At 35.7% G+C, this 21,677-nt stretch overlaps 3 protein-coding genes across 3 annotated transcripts; all 3 read right to left on the bottom strand.

Annotated features, from left to right (window-relative positions):
- Positions 1-336: 336 nt before the first annotated feature.
- Positions 337-6,058, bottom strand: LOC108989184 (glycine oxidase). Its single transcript, XM_018962713.2, has 9 exons — positions 4,978-6,058; positions 4,005-4,154; positions 2,677-2,891; positions 2,488-2,558; positions 2,175-2,337; positions 1,917-2,088; positions 955-1,113; positions 775-863; positions 337-572 (listed from the first exon to the last, which is right to left on the bottom strand). Exons 1-9 carry the CDS (start codon positions 5,306-5,308, stop codon positions 477-479), a joined length of 1,446 nt encoding a protein of 481 aa, XP_018818258.2. The 5' UTR covers positions 5,309-6,058; the 3' UTR covers positions 337-476.
- Positions 6,059-7,131: 1,073 nt separating this feature from the next.
- LOC108989183 (poly(A)-specific ribonuclease PARN-like) lies at positions 7,132-11,161 on the bottom strand. Its single transcript, XM_018962711.2, has 8 exons — positions 10,764-11,161; positions 10,071-10,201; positions 9,220-9,408; positions 9,014-9,126; positions 8,752-8,868; positions 8,549-8,663; positions 8,236-8,451; positions 7,132-8,025 (listed from the first exon to the last, which is right to left on the bottom strand). Exons 1-8 carry the CDS (start codon positions 11,120-11,122, stop codon positions 7,382-7,384), a joined length of 1,884 nt encoding a protein of 627 aa, XP_018818256.2. The 5' UTR covers positions 11,123-11,161; the 3' UTR covers positions 7,132-7,381.
- A 3,683-nt stretch (positions 11,162-14,844) lies between these two features.
- LOC108989165 (serine carboxypeptidase-like 20) lies at positions 14,845-21,677 on the bottom strand. Its single transcript, XM_018962682.2, has 14 exons — positions 21,229-21,677; positions 20,904-21,049; positions 20,049-20,125; positions 19,826-19,948; positions 19,617-19,719; positions 19,508-19,545; positions 19,324-19,425; positions 18,711-18,794; positions 18,376-18,618; positions 17,172-17,237; positions 16,975-17,096; positions 15,534-15,647; positions 15,296-15,341; positions 14,845-15,202 (listed from the first exon to the last, which is right to left on the bottom strand). Exons 1-14 carry the CDS (start codon positions 21,372-21,374, stop codon positions 15,119-15,121), a joined length of 1,494 nt encoding a protein of 497 aa, XP_018818227.1. The 5' UTR covers positions 21,375-21,677; the 3' UTR covers positions 14,845-15,118.

Genomic DNA, 21,677 nt, shown 5'->3' on the forward strand with positions numbered 1-21,677 from the left:
ATGCTACTCTATATTTTGAGTTTGTCATTTAAGATCATACAAATTAACGTGACTTAATTGATTGATTTTTTATATCAATTACTTAAATAAAAAGTCACTTACAATTAACTATATAAAACTACTATGATTGAACAGAATAAATTCCAAATGAAAAATAACATTTTTCGTTCCGAAAAACTTTTATACAGCTACCAGAAACAAATTCTTATGGCAAATAAATGAGAGTACTCCCTTATATTTTCATGAAAAATTCTTCTCATCATTACACATGGGTCACATGAGATACACCTAAGAAAAGAAGTTAGTCTAATTTAGAGGGAAAGCACCAAGAGGAACTTTTCTTTAGAACTCTAAACCATTGCTGCATTGCCTCAATACAAATGGCTTCGTTCATTTTAGCTCATGCTTGTTTACCATACAGTTTGCTTGGAGTTGGAGTGATATCTCATCACATGATAATTAAAGTGAAATCACACTCAACAACCTCGGCCTTCAACCGCGAAAGGTGCACTATCAACTCTCCCTGGATTGCCCAGCACCATATCTGCAACCATTTCAGCAGTTCCCAAAGCCTGGAGATTGGAGCAGAATGATCAGCAAATCTTACAATTATGGCATGTTACATTGCCACAGGTAATGGAACCAGCTATGTTATAGCATTTGCAAGATACAGCTGAACTTTTTGCGCATTGATAGAGGATTAATAAATCTTCATGCGTACAGGGTTACTTCATCCCAATATTCTTTAGCATAATAAGAGAGTTTGAAAATTACCAAAGAAAGCCCCTCCCCTTCATGCCCAGTTGCAAGGAACACATTCGTCATGCCAGGCACAGGCCCGATCATTGGCTTCCCATCAGGCACTGGACAGTAAAATGAAGTCAAGAGTTTCAAATAATCAAAAGCCAGTTATTAAAAATCATTTATGAGATTTTAAATGACCGTGGGACTCACTATAGGGACGTAGTCCTATTCTCACTTTTCTGCTCCTACCGAAGTCCGAAAGGGGAAATTCTCTTAACTTGGGAAGGAATTCCGCAGCACGCTTCCATATTTGAGCAACAACAGGCTCATCCACTTCAGAGCTGAAACCTGCAAATTGGCGGCTACTTCCTGAGAAGACAGATATGAGACTGAGTGTGAGAAATTGATGGGTTTGTCCTGAAATAATTATCAAAGGCGAGAAAAATAGATTGAAGGTGAGACTGGCATTCATACCAACAACCGGCCTGATAGATTTCTAAAGGAAGACAAGTTAAAGGAAAAGAGGAAAGAAAGTTTGGCCAGGAAGACACACTCCCAGCTTATTTCTATTAAATTAATGTTTTATCAACTTTGGATTGGAACACCATCAAGTATGAATCTTTGGCTCACAGTTCACTTGTAGCACAAGTAGTGTCTAGCTGAATCAATATTGAAATAGGAAACCTGAGAAATGTTCTTTTTTTTTTCTCCTGAAGTAAAGAACAAAGCTAAAAGAAAAGGAATTGCACAGAAAGATACACATAATTGTTCTTTCAGTAAAATTATAGACATGATATACTTCCTGTAGCTTTAGCTTCCAGAATTTTCTTGATCTTTTTACTTTCTCTGGTTAGGTGTATCTATATTCCCTATGTACTTGAACGGTGCTCTTTTTTATCATCAATAAAACTTATCGTACTTACAAAAATCATAGGTATGAATTACATTTCCAGAACCATAAAGATCCTCTGGTAAAAATGTGGGTTCAGAAACTCCAGGTACAACTAAATCAGGAAGACGGCCCAACTTCTTAATAGGACACACACAGACATGCGTGTGTACATATATACACATACGCATTCACCTACATATACATATACAAACCTTGTATTTTTAAAAGATAAAAAACAATAGCATGGGAGAACGGAGACAAGATCTGGAAAAAATCTTACCCAAAATAAGGTTCCCCAAGGTGTCCATGGTGGCTCCCATTGAAACAGACAAGGCTTGCCCATGATCAAGTTGCTCTGAAGCTAAAATGGTTTGATGTTTAATATAACCCACCTCCATTAGACCATGATTTAGTTGAAGGGCATTGAAATTTTCAAGCACAAGGAGGTGACCCTACCATGCAGATCAAAAGAAAGGTGTTCCTCACACATTAAAAAAAAAAAAACGAAACTTAAGCATTCAGATTATTCGAGACTTACCTTTCGTGGCTTCACGGGGACATCCAACAAAATATCTGATTCTTTAAACAATTCATGCATCAAAGACCCACTCCAACAACCAGCTGCAACAATAATAGCCTTATTACTGTACAAGGTATTTTTGGAAGTCTGTAAACCTTTGACCTCCCCATGGCTACCAGACCTGAGTATATAAGACTCTGCAGTTAGCCTAACAGTCCATATCACCTCCATGCATTTTTCAATCTTATCACTTGGTTTCAGTTCAACTTATATTGTGACAGAAAAAGCTGGCAATAAACCTTAATAAAATTTCTTTTTATAAGTAACAAACCTCAACAAACTTGTTACCGGGTCATGATAGAACTCTGCATATCTGCCTTTTGATGCAAAAAGTCTATTGCCCTACATATTAACCATATTTTTATTGATATAAATTGCACTCTATACAAATGACAGATAATTTAGCTTTGGAAAGAAACAAGAACATTACCGTTAGAAAGTTACAAACAAAATAACTAACCTTTTCAAGAAATGCAACAGTACGTTGAGCATCCAATTGGGAGTCATCAGGTAGAAAGGCAGCGCCACCATCTTCTCCAACTGTAAGTGCAGGTTCCTCTTGAAGTAAATCATGACTATACATGTACTCTGCTCGCAATCCAGCCTCAGATAGCTGCTGCACCCTCCTTTTTAATAAATCCGATTCTTCAGGAGTTCTACCTACTAATAGGCTTCCTGTAACGGTTTTTCAATATCATAATCAGTCCTTCCTTGCATAGTAGTTTTAGACATTTCTTGGAAATGTGCATCAACTGCATCATGGAAATGCAAATTGAACTACTGCCATCTCTGTATTCTGTTATACCATGTGTTTTTATCCATCCCTATTGATTTTTGTCTTTGTAATATGCCAGAGTAATGCTTCCCACATAGGGGTATATATTTCACAAAACAATGTAGCTAACGAATTGGCTTCGTAAGGGTGTAAACTACATTTTACATTGGCATGAAAAATGAGATATAAATAGGTGCACTAAACTTTACTTTTAAGGCTTATAAAAGTAGAGGAGCTCCCTCAAAGTGAAAACGCATCTAAGACTCTAAGGTTCAAGTCCTTGGGACAATTTCTAGGGGCCACATCCCATAGGTGAGTAATCGATGATTTACCTGATTCGTGTGATGGGGATGCATTACATGTGTTCAGGATTTAACTGGGTTAAAGACATCGTATTTTACAGTCTCCAGAATCCCTCATCATTAAAAAAAAAAAAAAAGTTATCATGACAAATAAATAACATAACCACAAAGAAATGAGAAGAAGTTGAGGTAGCCCTATATATGTTTTTCTATAATTAGTTACCCTATAATATATATATTTTTTTTTATAAGTAAAAGATCAATATTATATATATGAATGAAATAAGCATAGCCCATGTACACAGGAAGTTATCCCATAATATATCTAAAACAACAAGAAGAAAAAACTGCAAAATAATAATAATAATAATAAAGTACTAGAACCAAAAATGAGAACAACAGCGAGGAGGTGAATATTTTCAGAAGGATTTGTCTCAGCTGCTTGTGTTCTGATATAACAAAAGTCTGCTGGCTGACAAATAATCTGACTAAAGAAGAAACTTCTTTTTTTTTATAGGTTCAGACTAAAGAAGAAACTAAATAAGTATCATAGCATTTATGATATTTTTAAGCACATAGATCACTATAGCTTATCAAAACATATTTTGAGAAAGGAAAAATCCAGACATTAAAAAATACAAAATCCTATGGGCATCAAAATTGCACACGAGAAAGAACAAAAAAAATTGAACAAAGGTTGAGCTAGAGTACCTCTCTTCTTCCAACCCATAACTTCAGCAGGATTCAAACCTTGATCATGTATGCTCTCTGCCAGCATCTCCCACAATTTGCGGCTTCTCATTGCCAGCTCCCATTTCTCACTTCCAGGTGTTTTGTGTACCATCCATATATAGCCTTGCCCTATAACCAGCTCAATGCCAAACCAAAGATCAGGAAGGGGGAAAAGAGACCCACTAATAGGATCGGCATACTAAACACTTAAAAGTTCTCACGTATAAAAAGAGGGTTGCGGATTCACCCTCATCCTATTTTGATCATACTAAGTAGTATGTAGCATATTCATCACCATTAGATAATAAAAAAGCATGTAATAAATGATCATTTAATGGTGATAAATGTGCCACATCTTATTTAGTAGGATAAAAATAGGATGATAGTATGGTATATAGAATTTTCCAACCACACAAACACCAACACCATAATTAACCTGTCATTTATTTTCCCTAGCAATATTGAAGAAATGTTTCTAAGTTGCCAAAGACGAACATTTCCAGAGAGGCAATTAATGTTCAATCATCTCAAATTTCCAATGCAAGTTTTAAACTTTAAGCCCTTAAATTTTAAAAATTCTTCTTACTCTTCTCTTTTATATCAATGGTGGATGGTATTGCCGGAAGGTAAAGAAATATTTTGTTTTGATTTCTGGACGAATGGAGGGAGTAAATGTCTTCATATTTGTTTTGTTTGTGTTTTTCTCATTTTTGATTAAGCGAGACCCATTAAATATAGTACATTTCTATATTTCGACTACTTTGGTAGTTATACTTGCCAACTTCTGACGAGTAGTAGGGAACAAGTCACACATACCGATACTAGAAAACCAAAGAGTTTCTACTCTATTAACAAAGTGGTTTTCTCGTTCTTTCCTTTTCATACATTTTCCAGAGAAACAAACAAAGCATATAAAGAAAAATCCGGATAAAAGAATCCCAAAAGAGTTTACCGGCACCAGTAGCACCGGAACAAGGGACGGCTTTGTCGACGACGGCGACGGACAAGTCCGAACCGATCAGGAACTGGCGGGCGATAGTCAACCCGATGATTCCAGCTCCGACGATGACCACATCAAAAGTATGAGAAGAAGCAGAAATCGGAACGGGCCCAGTTCGATTTACTCGGGTCGACAGCGAAAAGAAATTCCGGGAGGGTACGCCGGAGCCAAACAAGGTTCTGCCTGATTCGAAGGCGAAGCTAGTAAACCGTCTCCTTGAAGAGGAGACGATGCGATTGGTGCAAGGGCTTGGGTTCGGGCAAAACGTCGGAGCTGAAGCCATTTTTTCTCTTCTTAGTCTCTTGCTTTCCTTCTTTGCTCAAATCAATCGAATGTAGATGCAGTTGACCAACTCAAATTCAAAAAATTGTTTTGAAAGTATGATTGCTTTCCTGATTCATTTTCCTTACCCTCTCTAGCTTGTTCCTCCGTCCTCGGTGATCCCCCAATCACATGAGCATTACTCTATTTTTACACAGCTCGCACATCCGGTGATGTGGCATTATTTTATTTTAAAAAAATAGTATGACTGAAGCTAATGCTTTCTTCTTGCCTCCCTTCAGGGTTTCCTTCTCCCAAGCCTTCAAGTTCACGTTCTCCTCCCTCCAACTTCTTCTTCAATAGCAACTCCTTCTCCCAGCAAAACCCAAACCCAATCGCATGTTGTTCATCATTCTGAAGAAGAAAACCCACTAGCAAAACTCAAAACCCAATCGCAACGACCCTTAAAAAACAAGAACAAAAATCACGACAGAGAATTTCTCCAAGGCCGTAACGCACCAGATCTCACATTCGCATCAACCCACCATTAAATTCCATTAACAAGCCGTCTACTCCCACTGAAAAAATCACCAAGTAATAAAATTTGCACAGATTGCATCATGACAAAGAAAAGAGATGGATACTTTCTTTATCGATTAATTACAAGTTTCTGTAGAGTGTGGTGTTGTGTTCATCAATTTATGTGGTGAACAACGGTTGAAGGGAAACCGAAGGTGGAAGGAGAAAGGTACGAAATATGAACTGCTGGCCATCTGTTTGAAAGCGAAGGAGAAAGAAAGCATTTGTGCGAAATAGGGGTAAAATGGACAATTAAGAGCATTGGTAGTCGTTTCTCTATCTTTATCTTCGTCTTTAAATTCATCTATATTGATTTATGCATCTCTAAATTTTTGCATAGTTATAAACAGTATTTTTTTAAATTTGAAGAAGCACTATTTATTGTTCAAACATTATTTTACTATTTTTTTTCTCACTCATACCCATTAAAATTAATTTTGTAGAATTTATATTAAGATGATTTTGATACATAAAATTTGTATTAAGTTGATAATACAAAGTGAATGTTAATTGTAAAATATATAAAAAATAATAATTTTTGGAAATAAATAAAAAATAAAAAAATAATAATATTTTTTTATTATTTGGTTCAAAAATACATAAACCAATATGAGAGTTTTTTTTTATATACAAAATCATTCTTCAAAAAGGATAATTTTACATATGAAGATGCATAAACACCAATACTCTAACAGGTTGAGGAGGTGGAGGGTGTGTTAAGTGGGAAGGCTTCTAAATAGCATTTAGGAAACAGGGAAAAGAAATAGAAATTCTTTACATCAGCCTACTGTTGATGTAATCTTCAACACACTCAATATGTTGAATTTAAAAAAATAAAAAAATAAAAAATCACAGTGTGCAAAGAGTGCGACTAATGCGTAACCAGGCTCAAAAAGAAAAGGATTTATAAGCGGTGCTCCTCACCGCAACTCAGAGTTACCGCTAGGCAAATTGGCTATTTTATTTATTATTTTATTATTTTATTCATATTTTCTTATCATTTTATGTTTTTTTATTAATATATTAATAATTACTTCCTTAATTATTAAATAAAAATAAATAAAATAAAGAATGTGTCAAAATAAGGTGTCAAATTTAGGTATCAAATAGCATTTCCCTAACTATAATACAATTTTTCCTTGAAAAAACAAGATCCCATTCCCATACGAAAAAATTGATATTTTCTTTGTGAGTCTCATATGTCTCCTAGTTCTTTCAAATGAAGTTGAGACTTGCATTAATATAAATCAATCTCCTTCTAAAATACAATTAAATTATAGGCAGTCACGTAGAGAAGAAAAATAAATATTGATTTTTAATGGAAGGAAAAAGAATACATAAAATGGAAACAAAATTTTGAATTTTCTAGCTTCATCTGATATGAAGTAAATCTCACATGATATGAGACTGCCATTTGACAACCATATTCCTTTCTACCAAAACCAAAAACCATTACTTTCATTTGATCATGAACTTGCTTCCTAATAATTAAGTTCAAGAAACACAGCACCACGTTTCAGAGGTCATCCAAGTTAACGGTAGAGTCACTAAACCAGTGCACATCCAGTGAATTTGCTTCAGAATCAGTATTCTGAAAGCATTCAGACTCCTCCAAAGCTTTTTCTAGGGACTCTGCCAAATCTACCTCCCATATTCCCAAACTACAAACTTTCTTGTAGATTCCATAACATGCTGCTCTTAGGCCTTCCGAGACCAGCTCCCTTAAAGATCCAGAAATCTCTTCGCTATTCATTACGTTTAGAAAAGTTTCAGACAGACCAGGTTTCCAGAAAACAACAATGGCACAGCTCCTATCCACTAAACGAAGATCAAATTCTTCCGAGAAAATATCATGGGACCCTTGGATCAAGCTTTTCAGCATTCCAGCGGTCATCCCATGCTTAAATCCCCACAAGAAAACCAAATGCTTACAGCTCACTTTTCTTGTATTGTTTGTCCCAATTCTAACCTCACCATCAGTTGATTCTTGAGAACTCGCAGAGCATGGATTCAAAATGTTTGCATACTCCTCGAGGGCTGGAACCAACTTTTTGCTATCAGTTTGGATGGGAGCAATTCTCAGAACGGAGCATAGCTTTGCAAACAAAAGAGAAATCCTTAGAACATCATGTCCATGAATCTTGCGTTCATTTACAGCATCTGATAAACAGAAAAATGGTATTATGATAAGTGTGCAAGACTCTGATTTTGTTATAACATTCCACTGGATGAGATTGGTTCGTAAAAGTTAAAATTTGGTCTCAAGTAAAATCATCAAAGAGAGAACTGACGTATACGAATGCCTGTGTTTGTGTTTGAGTGTTTGCCATGTGTTCATTTAAAGTATATTAACGAGGATGAGTGACTGACCTTGCTGCAGAATTTCAACATCGATAGGTGCAAAGAAATGATCTTTTAAGTAGGAAATAGCTGTGGGTATATTGGTAACATTTCTCAAAGGAAGAATTTCCTTCATCAGTTGCTGGACATCAATTACATGTGGGAAAACTGAGCGCAAGGAGGACAAGAACTCATCTACATTAGGAGGTAAAGGAGCAAGGAACTTTGAATGAATAAATGTGAAATCTGCATAAAACAACAAAAAGTGTAAGATGAGAAATTATAAGCATGTCATGGGTACTGGAGTTTGAAGTTATCTGAAATTGTTCATAAAGAGATACACCATTAAGGGAATTGTGGGAGACAACAGGTCTCTGTGAAGCAGAAATCAAGTCGATCACCTCTCGAAAACCACGGACTTTCTTGTTCCACTCCTCTTCAAGATCTTGAAGCTCATTCTGCCAATTAAAACCACAATTAAATATCCTAGAACAGCCTTCATGACTATGAATTTTAATAACTGAAAGACTGATATTTACTGGCTACCTGAAATAAAACCATGTCCTCTTTTGAACTTGTCAAAACAACACGAACTTCCTGGGTTGCTCCACCCTTTGCTGGGATAATTAAAGGAACAAGGTCATCAGAGAACTCTCCCAACATCTGTAGCCACCCAGAAAACCATAGATATTCACATGCAGCATAAAATGAAAATTAGATATCAACCATAGTTATACAGCACCAAGGGAGAGAAAACCTCTGCATCACTTCAAGCAAAGGATATAAAATTTTATTAAATCGATCTTACCTCTAGCACAAGCTGAACTTGACGTTCGCTGCAAACATCTATGTTCATGCAGGGTCTTGAACCATACTCTTCACTCCCTAGGACAATTTTTCTTAGGGATCTCACTAGAACCTCTGCATTTCAAATAAAATGTGGAGATGAAATTTGAAAAGAGTTACTAGATTCAGATATAATCAAAGCAGCAGCATTATCCTTACAGACCTTACCATCTGATTTTGTGCTCAAGTCTTTACAAGATTTTCTCCAATGCTTAACCCGTAATTTAATCCTCTCAATGAAAACTGAATCCGCAACAGTTGGGTTAGGAGAAGATTTCACCACATGAGTGATACGCATTGGATTCCTTATCTGAACTCTAGCTGCTGACTCTTGTGCCCTAGATAAGTATGATATGCCTGTCACAAAAATAACCTTTCTTCTGCTAGGTATAGGAGATTTTACCATCAAAATCAAGCACCTCTTTCACATAAGAAAATGGAGGTGGGCATATTGAAATGATAATTAATACAACAAGAGATATAACTTTCAAAAAATAAAAAAACATCATGGGACATAAATTCTCAATTGTTAATGACGTACAATCCGAGGTTGATTATCATATCCCTAGCAAAGGCTACCCTAAAATGTTAGTTCCTACACTCCCAATGATGATACATACCATCGTTCTTGTGGGGCGCACAAGAACTCCACATGTACTTTATGGGATTCAATGGAACGCTTTATATGGATGTTGGCAGAGAGAAACAATAACAGAACAGAAGTCAGAGTCTACCACATGCTGTATTATATCCTTTACACTTCCTTTTTTGATAAGTAAATCCTCACACTTCCTTAATTGGAGAAAATAGTACTACATGCAGTTGTGATTTGAGTATAGGCATTTCAAAGATTTGGAATTAAGGTAACCAGCTCACTACTATATTCTCCAACACTGACATAACATTTGTTCAACTTCCTCATATTTGTAAGAATATTCACTTACATAAATTCCACAAAAGATAGCAATTTTATAACCAAACCAGCGATAGAATCAATTATTAGTAATCATAAGGCTCACCATCATATATGCAGGTATTAAAATCAAAACCTTCTCGAGCCATGGACGTCAAATATGACGTTTGACATGAAAAACTATAAGATGGCATCCCTATCTTCAGTTCATCCCTAGGAAACAAATGAAAGTTATATCTGCATCAAAAGAAAGAAAACGCCGTCATCGATCAAGTCTTGTGTAGGAGAAAGGCCTGAAGGCTATTTAATAAATTTATTATGTAATCTACAGAACTTTTACTAGCTAAATGGAAGGGCAGATTTGACAGATTGAAAGAGTTCCAAGGAAAATCTTAGAAAATATATAGCTATTTAACCAACCACTATGGTTTGGGACTTACAATAGAGAAGCAAATTTCCTAGACATCGGTTGAATGCATTCATGCAAACAAGGGGGAATAGAGGGCCAACCAATGGCGGTTTCATATTTCGAACATTCACAAGCGGTGGGGGGGGGGGGGGCGGGGGACAAGTACAAAAGGTAGACAAATAGACTTCTTTTTTTCTTTTATTGGTAAAGAGGAACTTTATTAATGAAAGAAATAGGCATATCCAAGTACACGGACAAAAGGTGGACAAATAGACTCGAAATTCAAGCGATAGTGGCGAAGCTCAGGTTGCTTGTTTTATTTTCTAACATTTTCTCGGAAAACAAACAGAGACTTAAAGAAGAGCGAGGAGGCGGAGGACAAGTACTCACGGGTGAGCGAGGAGCTTGGAGGACCTGATGGAGAAGGGGCAGACGGCGAACTGGAGGAGCTGAAAGCGCTCGGCTGCCCGCTTGGCCTTGGAATAAGCAGTGTCGGGCAAGTCGAATGGAAGGACACGGTGCCAGGGCGCGGAAACAGAGCCGGTCCTCTGCAACGACACGGCTATGAAGTCGGAATCGGCGATGTCGATCTTGATCTCCGAGAGAGTTTCCTGGAAGTTCGACTTCGTCACTTGTTTGACGCTCCATTTCTGGTGGGTTTTGGTGCAGAGGAAGCGTCTCTGCAGCAAATAAGGCAGAGCCGCCATGGCTCGTCGCGACTCTCTCTTGAACTCGATATCCAAATACATGCGATATTGCAGCTGCAGCGACCGCGCAACCCGACCCGATGGTCCATTTTAAATGTATTGTTTCTAAATTAATTATACAATTCCGCTGGGGGCAGTCGGCACCTGCAAGCGGTGTGCAGTCGGCCCGACGTGGCAATGCCACGTCAATTAAAAAAACAAAAAAAACCAGAACAAGAAATGAGGGAAAATACTACTGGCTTCTTCTTCAAGTTTCCTTTTCTTCCGTTCTTCCGAGAAGCTTTGGGTTATGTTGGAAAAAACTTCATTGTTGTTGCTATTGGATTGTTGAAAGAAAGTGGAAAAAAACTGGGAAAAAGGTTGAGCAGTCACGTGGGGGGTAAGCGTCATTTGCGTTCGATCTTCGGCATCGTCATCCCTCTCACATTGTTAGCTTATTGTAGCAGTGCACCCCAGAAAGTATGTTGGCTTGACAGAAAACCATTCCTATTGCAGCTAATTTTTTTCTTATAGCTATCAATATAAATTTTTAGAGAAAATTACACTTTTTATAACCTCAATTTTTCAAGTTGAAAATTACACTTTTTACAATCTCGATTTTAATGTTCAAAGGGTTACACTTGAAGATGAAAACTTTTGGCCTTGTAAGGAATAAGTGCACAGAGAGTTGAATTCCTTCAATTCTGCTACTGCAAGTTCGGCTAATTTAGATATAGATCTTGAAACAGAATTCAAGGATGAAAAGAATTCTAGGAGATGTTGTTTTTCTAGTTCTGGAACAGACCTTGATTTAGAATGCTTGGTGTTAACTAGGAAATTCTTTTGTAACTAATTCTTTCGGAAGCTAGAATGTGCAATTCACAAGTTGAAATTATTATTATTATTATTCTGTCATGTTCTTGTTCAGATGAAATTGAAAGGGTAAGGTCTCATAAATGTCGAAGACAAATAAAATTGCCAAAAAATTACCAGACCAATAAAAAAGATTCGCAGAAGCAAGTTGCGGCTATATGAGAATCCGAGATACTGAGAATGAACAAGTGCCGAGATGCCCAGCCCAGAAATTTCGAGATGCCGAAACGTGAACAGAGGCTGCCGAAATTTATCACACCAGGAACAGAAAGTGCCGATAGCACCAACCCAGGAAACAGAGACCGAAAATAAGGAGCTTGGATGTTGGGTTCACCGAGAACAACCCAGAGGATGCCGACAGAGGGGGAAGTGCAGTGTGGTTTTGGTTTTAAACAAAACGGTGCATTTTTTTTTACACATTGACAGCCGTTTGTGCGCCGTTTACGTGAGGCAACTGTATTCAGCATTTTACTTAATTATATATTACGTAAAAATATTTATATGTATATATAAACTAACGATTGATAGAATAAATACATATAGAGTTTTGTTATACAATTTTTACCACACTCTATACTCTATATTTTTTTAAATTTTTTAAATGTTTAATATTTTTTTAAAATTTTTTTTTGAGTTTATTCCTTTTAAATTATTTTAAATTTTCTATTCATTATTCATATAATAAATATTTGATAAAAGAAAAAAATAATAAAAATTAAAAATAATGTAGAGTGTGGAGTGTGGAGTGTTAGGAGGTTGTGAAAATTTTTTGATACATATATATGTAAGTGTGTATTATGTATATGTAGGGTTGTACAGAAATCGACGCAACTAGCCGCCGCCGATGTGAATCGACTAGCCGCGTTAGGAACCGACGGAACCAATAGAGAACCGGCTGGCATGCGGTGGAATATCACAAAAGCCAACATTCAGCGGTTCGGTTCCTGTTTGAAACTGGGCCGGACCGCTAAACTAACCAATATAATAAATTTTTTTTTTTTAATATACCTTAATCAAAACGATTTCGTTCCACTTAAGTTTAAATTGAACGACGTCGTTATATTCTTATTAGTATACGATAGATTATAGAAACGACGTTGTTTGATATTAAATCAAACGGTGTCGTTTTATTAAGGACGTAAGAAAAAAATATATATGTCTGAAACAACGCCATCGTTTCAGTATGGGGTCTTCTTATTCCCCAACATTTTTTCCATTTCCTGATCTCTTATGCAACTCTCTCTCTCTCTCTCTCTCTCTCTCTCTCTCTCTCTCCTCTACAACTCTCTCTTTCTTAGTAGAATCTCGCTGCTAGGGCAACAGACTCCGACCGAGAACTACCTCGATCAGTTTGCTCCTCCCTATTGACCGGATACGGTCGGTTGCTCCACCAGTTTTTCAGACATCGATCAACGTTGTTTTTGTCCAAAAATTGCACTGAAGACGTCAGTTTTCACTCCTATGTATATATGTATATATATGAAAGAATTAAATATTTTTAAAATGAATATATTTTGAAAAAATCATAAACTTGAGTTGAGACACAAAAACAAAAATAAAATAAAAGAATAGAAAACTTATTAAAAATAATGATATTTAAAATAAAAAGAGAATGAGGGGACATATTTAAAGTTATAAAAAAATTAAAATTATATAAATACATTTTATATTTTAAAATTAATTAAATACCATATGGATTTAAAATTTACAAAAATGTTATTTAAACATAAAAAAAATATTAAAATAGTCCGAAACGGAATAGGGACCGAAATGCCAATTCTGGCTGGAATGAACCGGAATGGCCAGAACGAACCGGAATGGCTGGAACTTGACCGAAATGGACTGGACCTTAGAGCAAAACGAAACGTGGAGGTATAGTATACCAAATACTACACTGGAACAAAAAATTATAGTCGTTCCGATCGAAACATAATGAAATTTAAAACTATGATCTTAATTATATAAATCATTTCAACTCATCTCATTTTTAATTTTTTTAAATTTTAAAATAAATAAATTATATTATATAATAATATTTTATTTTATTTTAAACTTTCATCTCAACCATATAACCTATGGAATCAAACAAAACCTAGCTTCTGTATCAAAGAGAATGGTCATTTTAATTGTTGTACTTTTGTATCAAAGAGACTTTTGATTTTCCATCTCATTTTTGTTTTTCATTTTCCAAACTAAGATAATTTTTTTTTTTTTAATTTTTACTTATAAAAAAAACTAAGATAAATTTGATTCTATTAGACAAAATAACAATTCATAAAATAATTTCAACTTTAAAGTTGATTTTGTTTACCTTTACTTTTCCATTTAAATTGACGTTTGTTTCTTTTTACATGCGAGACCAATTGCAGTCTTACAATGTAATATTAGATACAATCTTAGACATAGTTATAGAATTTATAAATCTCACGTACTCCCTTTACGCCTTGAAAGTATTTAATCTTATTTCATCTTATCATTATAATTTTTTTAAATTATCACACAAAATATAATAAACAATTCAATTTTTTTAAAATTTTAAAATTTTAAAATAATAATAATATTAAAAAATTATATTATAATAATATTTTATTCAACTTTAATCTAAAACCATCTCATCTCATCTCACTATCCAAACCATACCTTGAAGAAAAGTAGAACCCACCATTAAAAAGTGAGTTTTTTCATATAAACCTTATATTTATCCAATTTTTTTCAAAGAAAATACACAAGATTTACACACTATGATTATACAAATCATTTCCCAATTGTAATTAATCAAAAATTATGAAAATAAGTAAAAATAATAGAATAATGATGGACCTACAATTCTTTGATAACTATTTTACAATTTCAATTATTAACATATCAAATAGACCGCGGATGTGGAAGTCTACCACATCAGCTTATATATATATATAAAAAGGTATTGCTATTTTGACATTTTTATTAATAATGGGTTACACAGTAAGTGGTAAGTTACAAACCACACCTGTAAATACCATCTGGGTATTCCAAATCAAGGAATTTGTTCTATCCCCGCATTCGAATGATATTATCAAATTTCCTTTGTATTCTCCAGCCACATATATCCAAGTGGGAAAAAAGGAACCAGAACAGAAAGACTCTTCTCACTCACTATCGCACTCAAATATGTGCTGCATCTGGCATGGACTCCCATCATAAAGTTCATATTGGTTCTCCAGCCAAAAACCGGCTATAAAAATCTAATGCCTCTTTTGGTTTGTATTCTGGAACGGTATGTCCAGCTCCCTGCATCAACCGAGTCAAATGAACATAAGATAACAATGAATGCCACAAATCATTCAAATGCAAGTCATATTCAGAAGATCTCCATGCACTGACCTTTATGGTTAAAAAGGTGAGGTTATTCTCGTACCCTTGTGTATACCTGCACCAAAAACACAGAATGATCTATTAACAAGTCCTATGCAGAAAGAAAATCATTCATTCTATGAAAATGGAGTGAAACACATTTATTTTTGTTGAACATCAGTCTTTCATGTTAACATGGTAATGTTCCAGAGTTTTTGATGGTCCATGGACAAAGAAAAAATGGAAATACAAGGGGAAATGAGAGTACCCAGCAATTTGTCCATTGGAAATCCAAGCCCTCCATTCATCCACAATCTTATATCCAACCGATCTGGTCCATGCCTGACTCCCAGTGTATGGAACACACATATCATGATCACCACTGAATGAATGCGAATAAAAATTCATATCAGTTATCAGAGAGCACAGTTTAGAAAGAGATTAACAATGTCAGAAGCAAGTAAATTATCTCCCAAGGTATCAGTGGGAAAGAGTTTTTAGCCACATAACAATCTAGAAGCAATCATGTCTACTTATAGAACTTCTAGGTTGCTGTAAATTGTAATAAGGACAGTGGTTTGGGTTACTTGAGCAATGTGGGACTCAATAGAGACTCTTGTATTGCCTTGGCCTTCTATATAAAAGTTGGCCTAGGAGGCCAATCCAATACAATATTGTGAACAAGTCTAACACACTTGTGAACAAATCTAACAAATTTAAAAATTGATAACTAGTTTTTATGTTATCAGTTTTTAAATTATTGTTATATATTTTAATTTAATATTTAAATTATATAATAATTTGGATTTGGGTCTAAAAAAAATAATTTTTAGGTTGAATGGGACTGAAGTGGGCAGGGGGCGAGGGGCGGGGTGGATGGGATGTCCGCTCCTGCCCCCCGGCAGTGGGGCAGGGTGAAAACATCACCCCCCGCATATGCGAGTGCGGGGAAGGGGTGATCCCACCCCTGCATATGTGGGTATCACCCCTAAATATAAGGGTAATTAGTGCACTGATTGCAGTCTATATTTTTCTATCCTCTATGCCAATGTAGTGGCACGTGGCACATTATCATCCAAAGATTATGACCTCATTTGGTTACGCAGTTCAGATGAGATATTTTGTTGAAAGTTAAATAAAATATTGTTAGAATATAATTTTTTAATATTCTTTTTATTTTAGGATTTGAAAAAGTTGAATTGTTTATTATATTTTGTGTGGGAATTTGAGAAAATTGTAATGATGAGATGAGATGGTTTTGTGTATCCAAACCGAGCCTATTTTTCCCGCTAAGACTTCTTAACAGGCAGATTAGCTTGAAGAAAATGCAGCCTCAAAAGTCTTCAGAAAATTTGACGTTAGCAATGAAATGGTATGTTTCTTATGAAAACTATGGGGTTTAGGCTGGTAGAATCAAATTGAAAGTAACAGGACATCATGTTCCAAACATAAAGTGAAATACGTAAGAAGTCCCATTCCCACAATAACCATTCTATTTGTTTAGTTTTTAGTTACTGCAAGACCACTGAAATGAAACAGCATTTAGTATCTTATGATAATTGTCTGACTCAAACAAGCATAGATCCCAACTATTTTTGTCTCATATCATTTCATTTGCGATTAAATAGAATGTCACATGCAAACAATACAAAGGAAAGTTTATTGTCAGGCATTTAGGTTATTGAGAATCATCAAAGTTGGAAATCTACCTGTATATAAGTGCCCGATATCCTCTAGAGGTAAGGTTCTTGTGGTATGGGATCATGCTTCCAGCATCATGATAATATAAGATCTTGTCTGTACATAAGTCCCAACTACCCACCACGCTTTCCTATTATATAACAAGGACCAACATATTACAGCTTTCAAAGCCTAGTCTGAAAGGGATATATTTGGAGAACCATACCTCTTCAGCATGAATAGCTTTCCTGACTGCTTGATCATTCAACCATGAAGTTGCAACTTCATCATCCTAAAAGATTTTTAAAAAAAAATATATAAGCATGTTACTTACAGATAATTGGAACTTAGTAAGCGGTAGAGTCCGGGGAAAAGAGAAGAAGCCAAACACCATATCAAAAATAAAATTTAAAGTAAGCCATGGCATTGCTTGGAAGACCAATTTGATATGTTGTTGCCATAAAACAGTGAAAAAAAGAACCTTTTTTTTCATAAAAGACCAATTAGTAGGTGAAGGCAGATTTGTCATTAATGAGTGCACAAAAGAAGCCTAACAAAGAAATAGAAGTCTAAATTACAGGATTCTTAAAGCAAAAAAATAAATAAAAAGAACCCTAACGTTTGCAAAAACTAGCTTTTAGCCCCTTCATGCCATATAATAGGTCCACAAAGCAGAGGTTGAAATTTTCATTTGCTTGAGAATATGCTCCTTTGTTCCATTGAAGCATGATCAAAGAATGGGAATTCTAAAATTCTAATGTGGCTTCCATTCATAACCCTAAATTGAGTCAAGTCTTGCTTCTATACAGATCAAGCACAACTCTCTCAGAAACATATATGGTGTAACTATTTGTTGAGAACAGAGTTTTCTCCCACTGTCTAAATCTATCTCTTCTTTGGTCAACCCTGACTTTTATGAAGCCCAAAAGTCCAAACTAGTCCGTATTGGTGTGTTCATGATGTTCAGACACATCAGAAAATATGTATTGATATGCTACTGTAAACCTAACATTTATCAGCATAAAACAGTGCAGCTCAGACTTTTGCTTAAAATCAATTTTACAATTATGGAATTGCCAAGGTGGATATAGGATTCAAGAAACATCTTCCCATAGAGTGTCTCACAGGAAAAAAATAATAATTTTGCTATAACCAGGCTCTCCCCCTTTGGTACATATAAATGAAGCATTCAATAGTATAACAACTATCTAGAAAGTCATATATGACAAGACGGCCAGTATTATTAGAAACTTATGGCAAACAATGGAAAAAGAAAACTGATTATGTCAAAGTAAAAAGATGGCTTATTTCGGAATTCTAAGAATTAGAATATACTAGACTCATGCTTGGGAGAATTAAGCTGGGAGAAATTGCCAGCAGAGAAGGGGTACAGAAGAAAAAACCAGGGTAAAGAAATTTATATTACTTACCGTGCATGGAACACTGTTGCTATTGGCAAGCTGTGGCCAAGTTGGAACAATTCCATCTCTCACAGGAGCTCTAAGAGGCCAGGCACGACCAAACATCCTCTTCCTCACAGCAAGAGGCCTCTCAGTCTCGCCTAGTTGGCGGAAGCTGGATGGCAACTCAATGCTAGCGGTTGTAACCTCCCTTATTTCTGGGCTGTGATAGCATGGTTCTAAAATGTCATATATGTTTAAGCCTTCCAAGTCCTGGGATTAACAAGAATGCTGAAGTAAATGAATGGGACATAATCGATATTTCAATATCTTCCATAAACTATCAGAGAAGTTTAAGTTAATACCTCGTCAACTTTTTCAAGCTTGCTTTGACAAGTGTCAGTAAGTGGTGGATTATAGTAGTTTCCTTTACACTCACTGTTAACTTCCTGCAATATGTGGCATGGATGATTGGAACTATGTTTGGCGGTATGGCAAGACTATAAACTAAGCCTCATTATCAGAGTTAAAAGCGCAGTAACATTTGATAGGAAGTTTGCAAATTCCACAAAAAGAAGAAAAAGAAAAAAAGACTCATGCTTCCTCTTCAAACAGATCAAAAGAGCCGGAAGTGACTTCAACCAATTTAAATGAAATACTCTCACCTAGCTTAATACAGAAAACAACATGTCTTGGAAAAGAGATTCCTAACTAAAAAGAATACTCTTGTGCGAATATGGAGAGCATGAAAACTAGGTATGTTAATAACTATAGTTTCAAGGACTATATGAAGTCAAAGACTGAAACAGGTTAAAATCTCAACATTGAAATTTTAAATATAGCTTGAGAAATTTCAATATTCTCAGAACTTGACCCTAGTCAATGCAATTCACTGCATTTTTTTTTTTTTTTTGTGCATAATTGAGGTTGGTGAAATTGGCATAAAAATTCATATAAAATCTTAGAGGTTCCTTCTACCTCAAATAGGTCATCAGAGATCAGGCCCATCCCATGTGCAAATGGAACAAGAGCGTTCCCATCAAACTTATCATCCGAAACTCCGTTTCCCACCATGTAACCCTGTTTATAATGACTTCGGATTGTAGCCATAAGTTTGAAAAAACAGAAAAGAAAAGAAAACAAGCTAACTAGAGATGCACACCTTGAAATTCAGAATGGGCTTTATACCAGCATCGATCCCTGTAAAAATTTTAAAATCCCCCCTCAGTTTTGATTTTAACTGATGTCAGTTCATATATAAGAAAGAATACCTTTCACTACTTCATTAGCTAGAGTCGGCACATATATTCCTGCATATGACTCTCCAGCAATAAAAAATGGGTTGGAGAGGAACTCCTGGTACAACTCAAACCACTGGTTGCACAACAATAAAAGGCAGATAAATCAGTACTCTGCAAATTAAGAAAACAACTATACATTCAATTAACATGGAAGGACTTCAAATTGTTTTACTTTTCACCTTGAGGAGAAACGTGTGTGTATCAGAGGCTGTCTTTAGGTCACCAGTTCTATAATCTGTTAGATTACTAGAGTATGAAAACCCAACACCAGCCGGAGAATCCAAATATATGATGTTGGAAACCTAAAAAGTAAAGCAGAAATTGAAAATCATTACATCCATTTTGTAACTTTTATATAAAAGACTTGTTCTTTTTACTCAGAATCAGTTCAAGAAATTCAACCTTCGACCAACTGTATGGATTGAGGTGCAGTTGGGGAAGGCTTCCATTTGTGTTTGCTGCTTCGAAATTGAATGGGCCTGCAAAACAGGATGGAAACGATTCCTTACAAATAGTGCCTAACTTGTATCATAATAATTGAGCGGTACCTAGAAGTTGAAAGGCATAAAAGTAATTCAGACCATACTATTTGTTTCACATTCTTGTCTTTTATTATAGTACTGGCCAGTAACAAGAAAATAAGATGATGTGATAGACTTATGACTACAGTTTGATCTAAGGAAGTAACAATAAAAACAACACTATTGTTACTGTCATTGTTACCATTATGTTCATGAAATGAAACACCACCCATTAGAAATATTGGAGTTGGAATATAGGAGATTACACTCTGCACCATCTAACTACGAGGCACTTTACGCTTTGCATCTTAAATTATCAAAAAGATACATTGCAGACCAATACCTCCTATCAACTGTGAAAACTAGATTACGTCACCATGATAGTCACATTTCAAGAAAGGATGTAAATTGGAACTTTTTGATCATTTTGCAAGTTTGGTGGGTAAAATTTGGAAGTCACAAGGATTGACGAAATTTATATCGGGTAAGGTCTATAATCAAAGTATCAATCAAAACATAAGTCACCTCAAAAACTAATTTCTTTGTCATGGGGTCCCACATCCCCTTGAAAAATAGTAACACTATTTATCGAAAAATGGTAACACTAATCAAAGATGGAAACACCACTTTTGACAACCTTCTTATCTTTTGAGTCTCCACGATAGCCAGAAACAATGAATCCATTAAAAGGAAAAAAGAAAGAACGAAAATTTCAACGATGAAATTGAAATGATACCGTGCTCGTATACAAAGCCGTCGAAGCTGGAACAACCTGGTCCGCCGTTAAGCCATAGAACCACCGGATCCCCTGTCGCGTTCCTTTCTGATTCCACGAAATAGTAAAACAGATTCTTACCATGACTTTGATCGATCGTCACATATCTTCAAACACCCACATAAACAAAAGAACAAAAAAAAACCCAACAAAGATTTCAAATCATTGATTTGAATGAAGCCAAAAAGAAACAAAAACAGCAGATCATTTGGTGCTGGAAACAAATTCCCAGAATATGGGAAAGACATGGTTTGAGAATTTGATGAGAGAGAAAAATAGAAAATACCCAGAGTAGTGTTTGGAAGGGAGAGTGTCAGTTATGCCAGGAATCTTGGTAATAAGAGCAGTCTGTGGTGCGGATTGGGTGAGAACTACAAAGCCAAAGAAGAAGCACAGAAAAACCTTGTAGATGATAAGACTAGTTTCTGCCATGGCTAGCCTTGTCAATCTTAGCTATATATATAGAGAGAGATAGAGGACGAGATCTACTGTCGGAGTTGACGAGACTTGAGAGAGACTTCGATCACACAAACAAGCGGCTGCTCTACTGGTATGTTGCTGAAGAACATGAGAATTCTTTGCTGTATTTATTGATGTCCGGGTATAATATTACAAGCGTGCAAGTTGCTGTTCGTGGTTTTCTACTTTTGCTAACAAACTTGGGGTATACATAGTAGTTGCTTGCAAGGAAAGACCCATGAGAGAGACGGAGAGAGAGAGACGGAAAGATTGGCA

The sequence above is a fragment of the Juglans regia genome, chromosome 14 (assembly GCF_001411555.2).
Source record: "Juglans regia cultivar Chandler chromosome 14, Walnut 2.0, whole genome shotgun sequence".
NCBI classification, from domain to species: domain Eukaryota; kingdom Viridiplantae; phylum Streptophyta; class Magnoliopsida; order Fagales; family Juglandaceae; genus Juglans; species Juglans regia.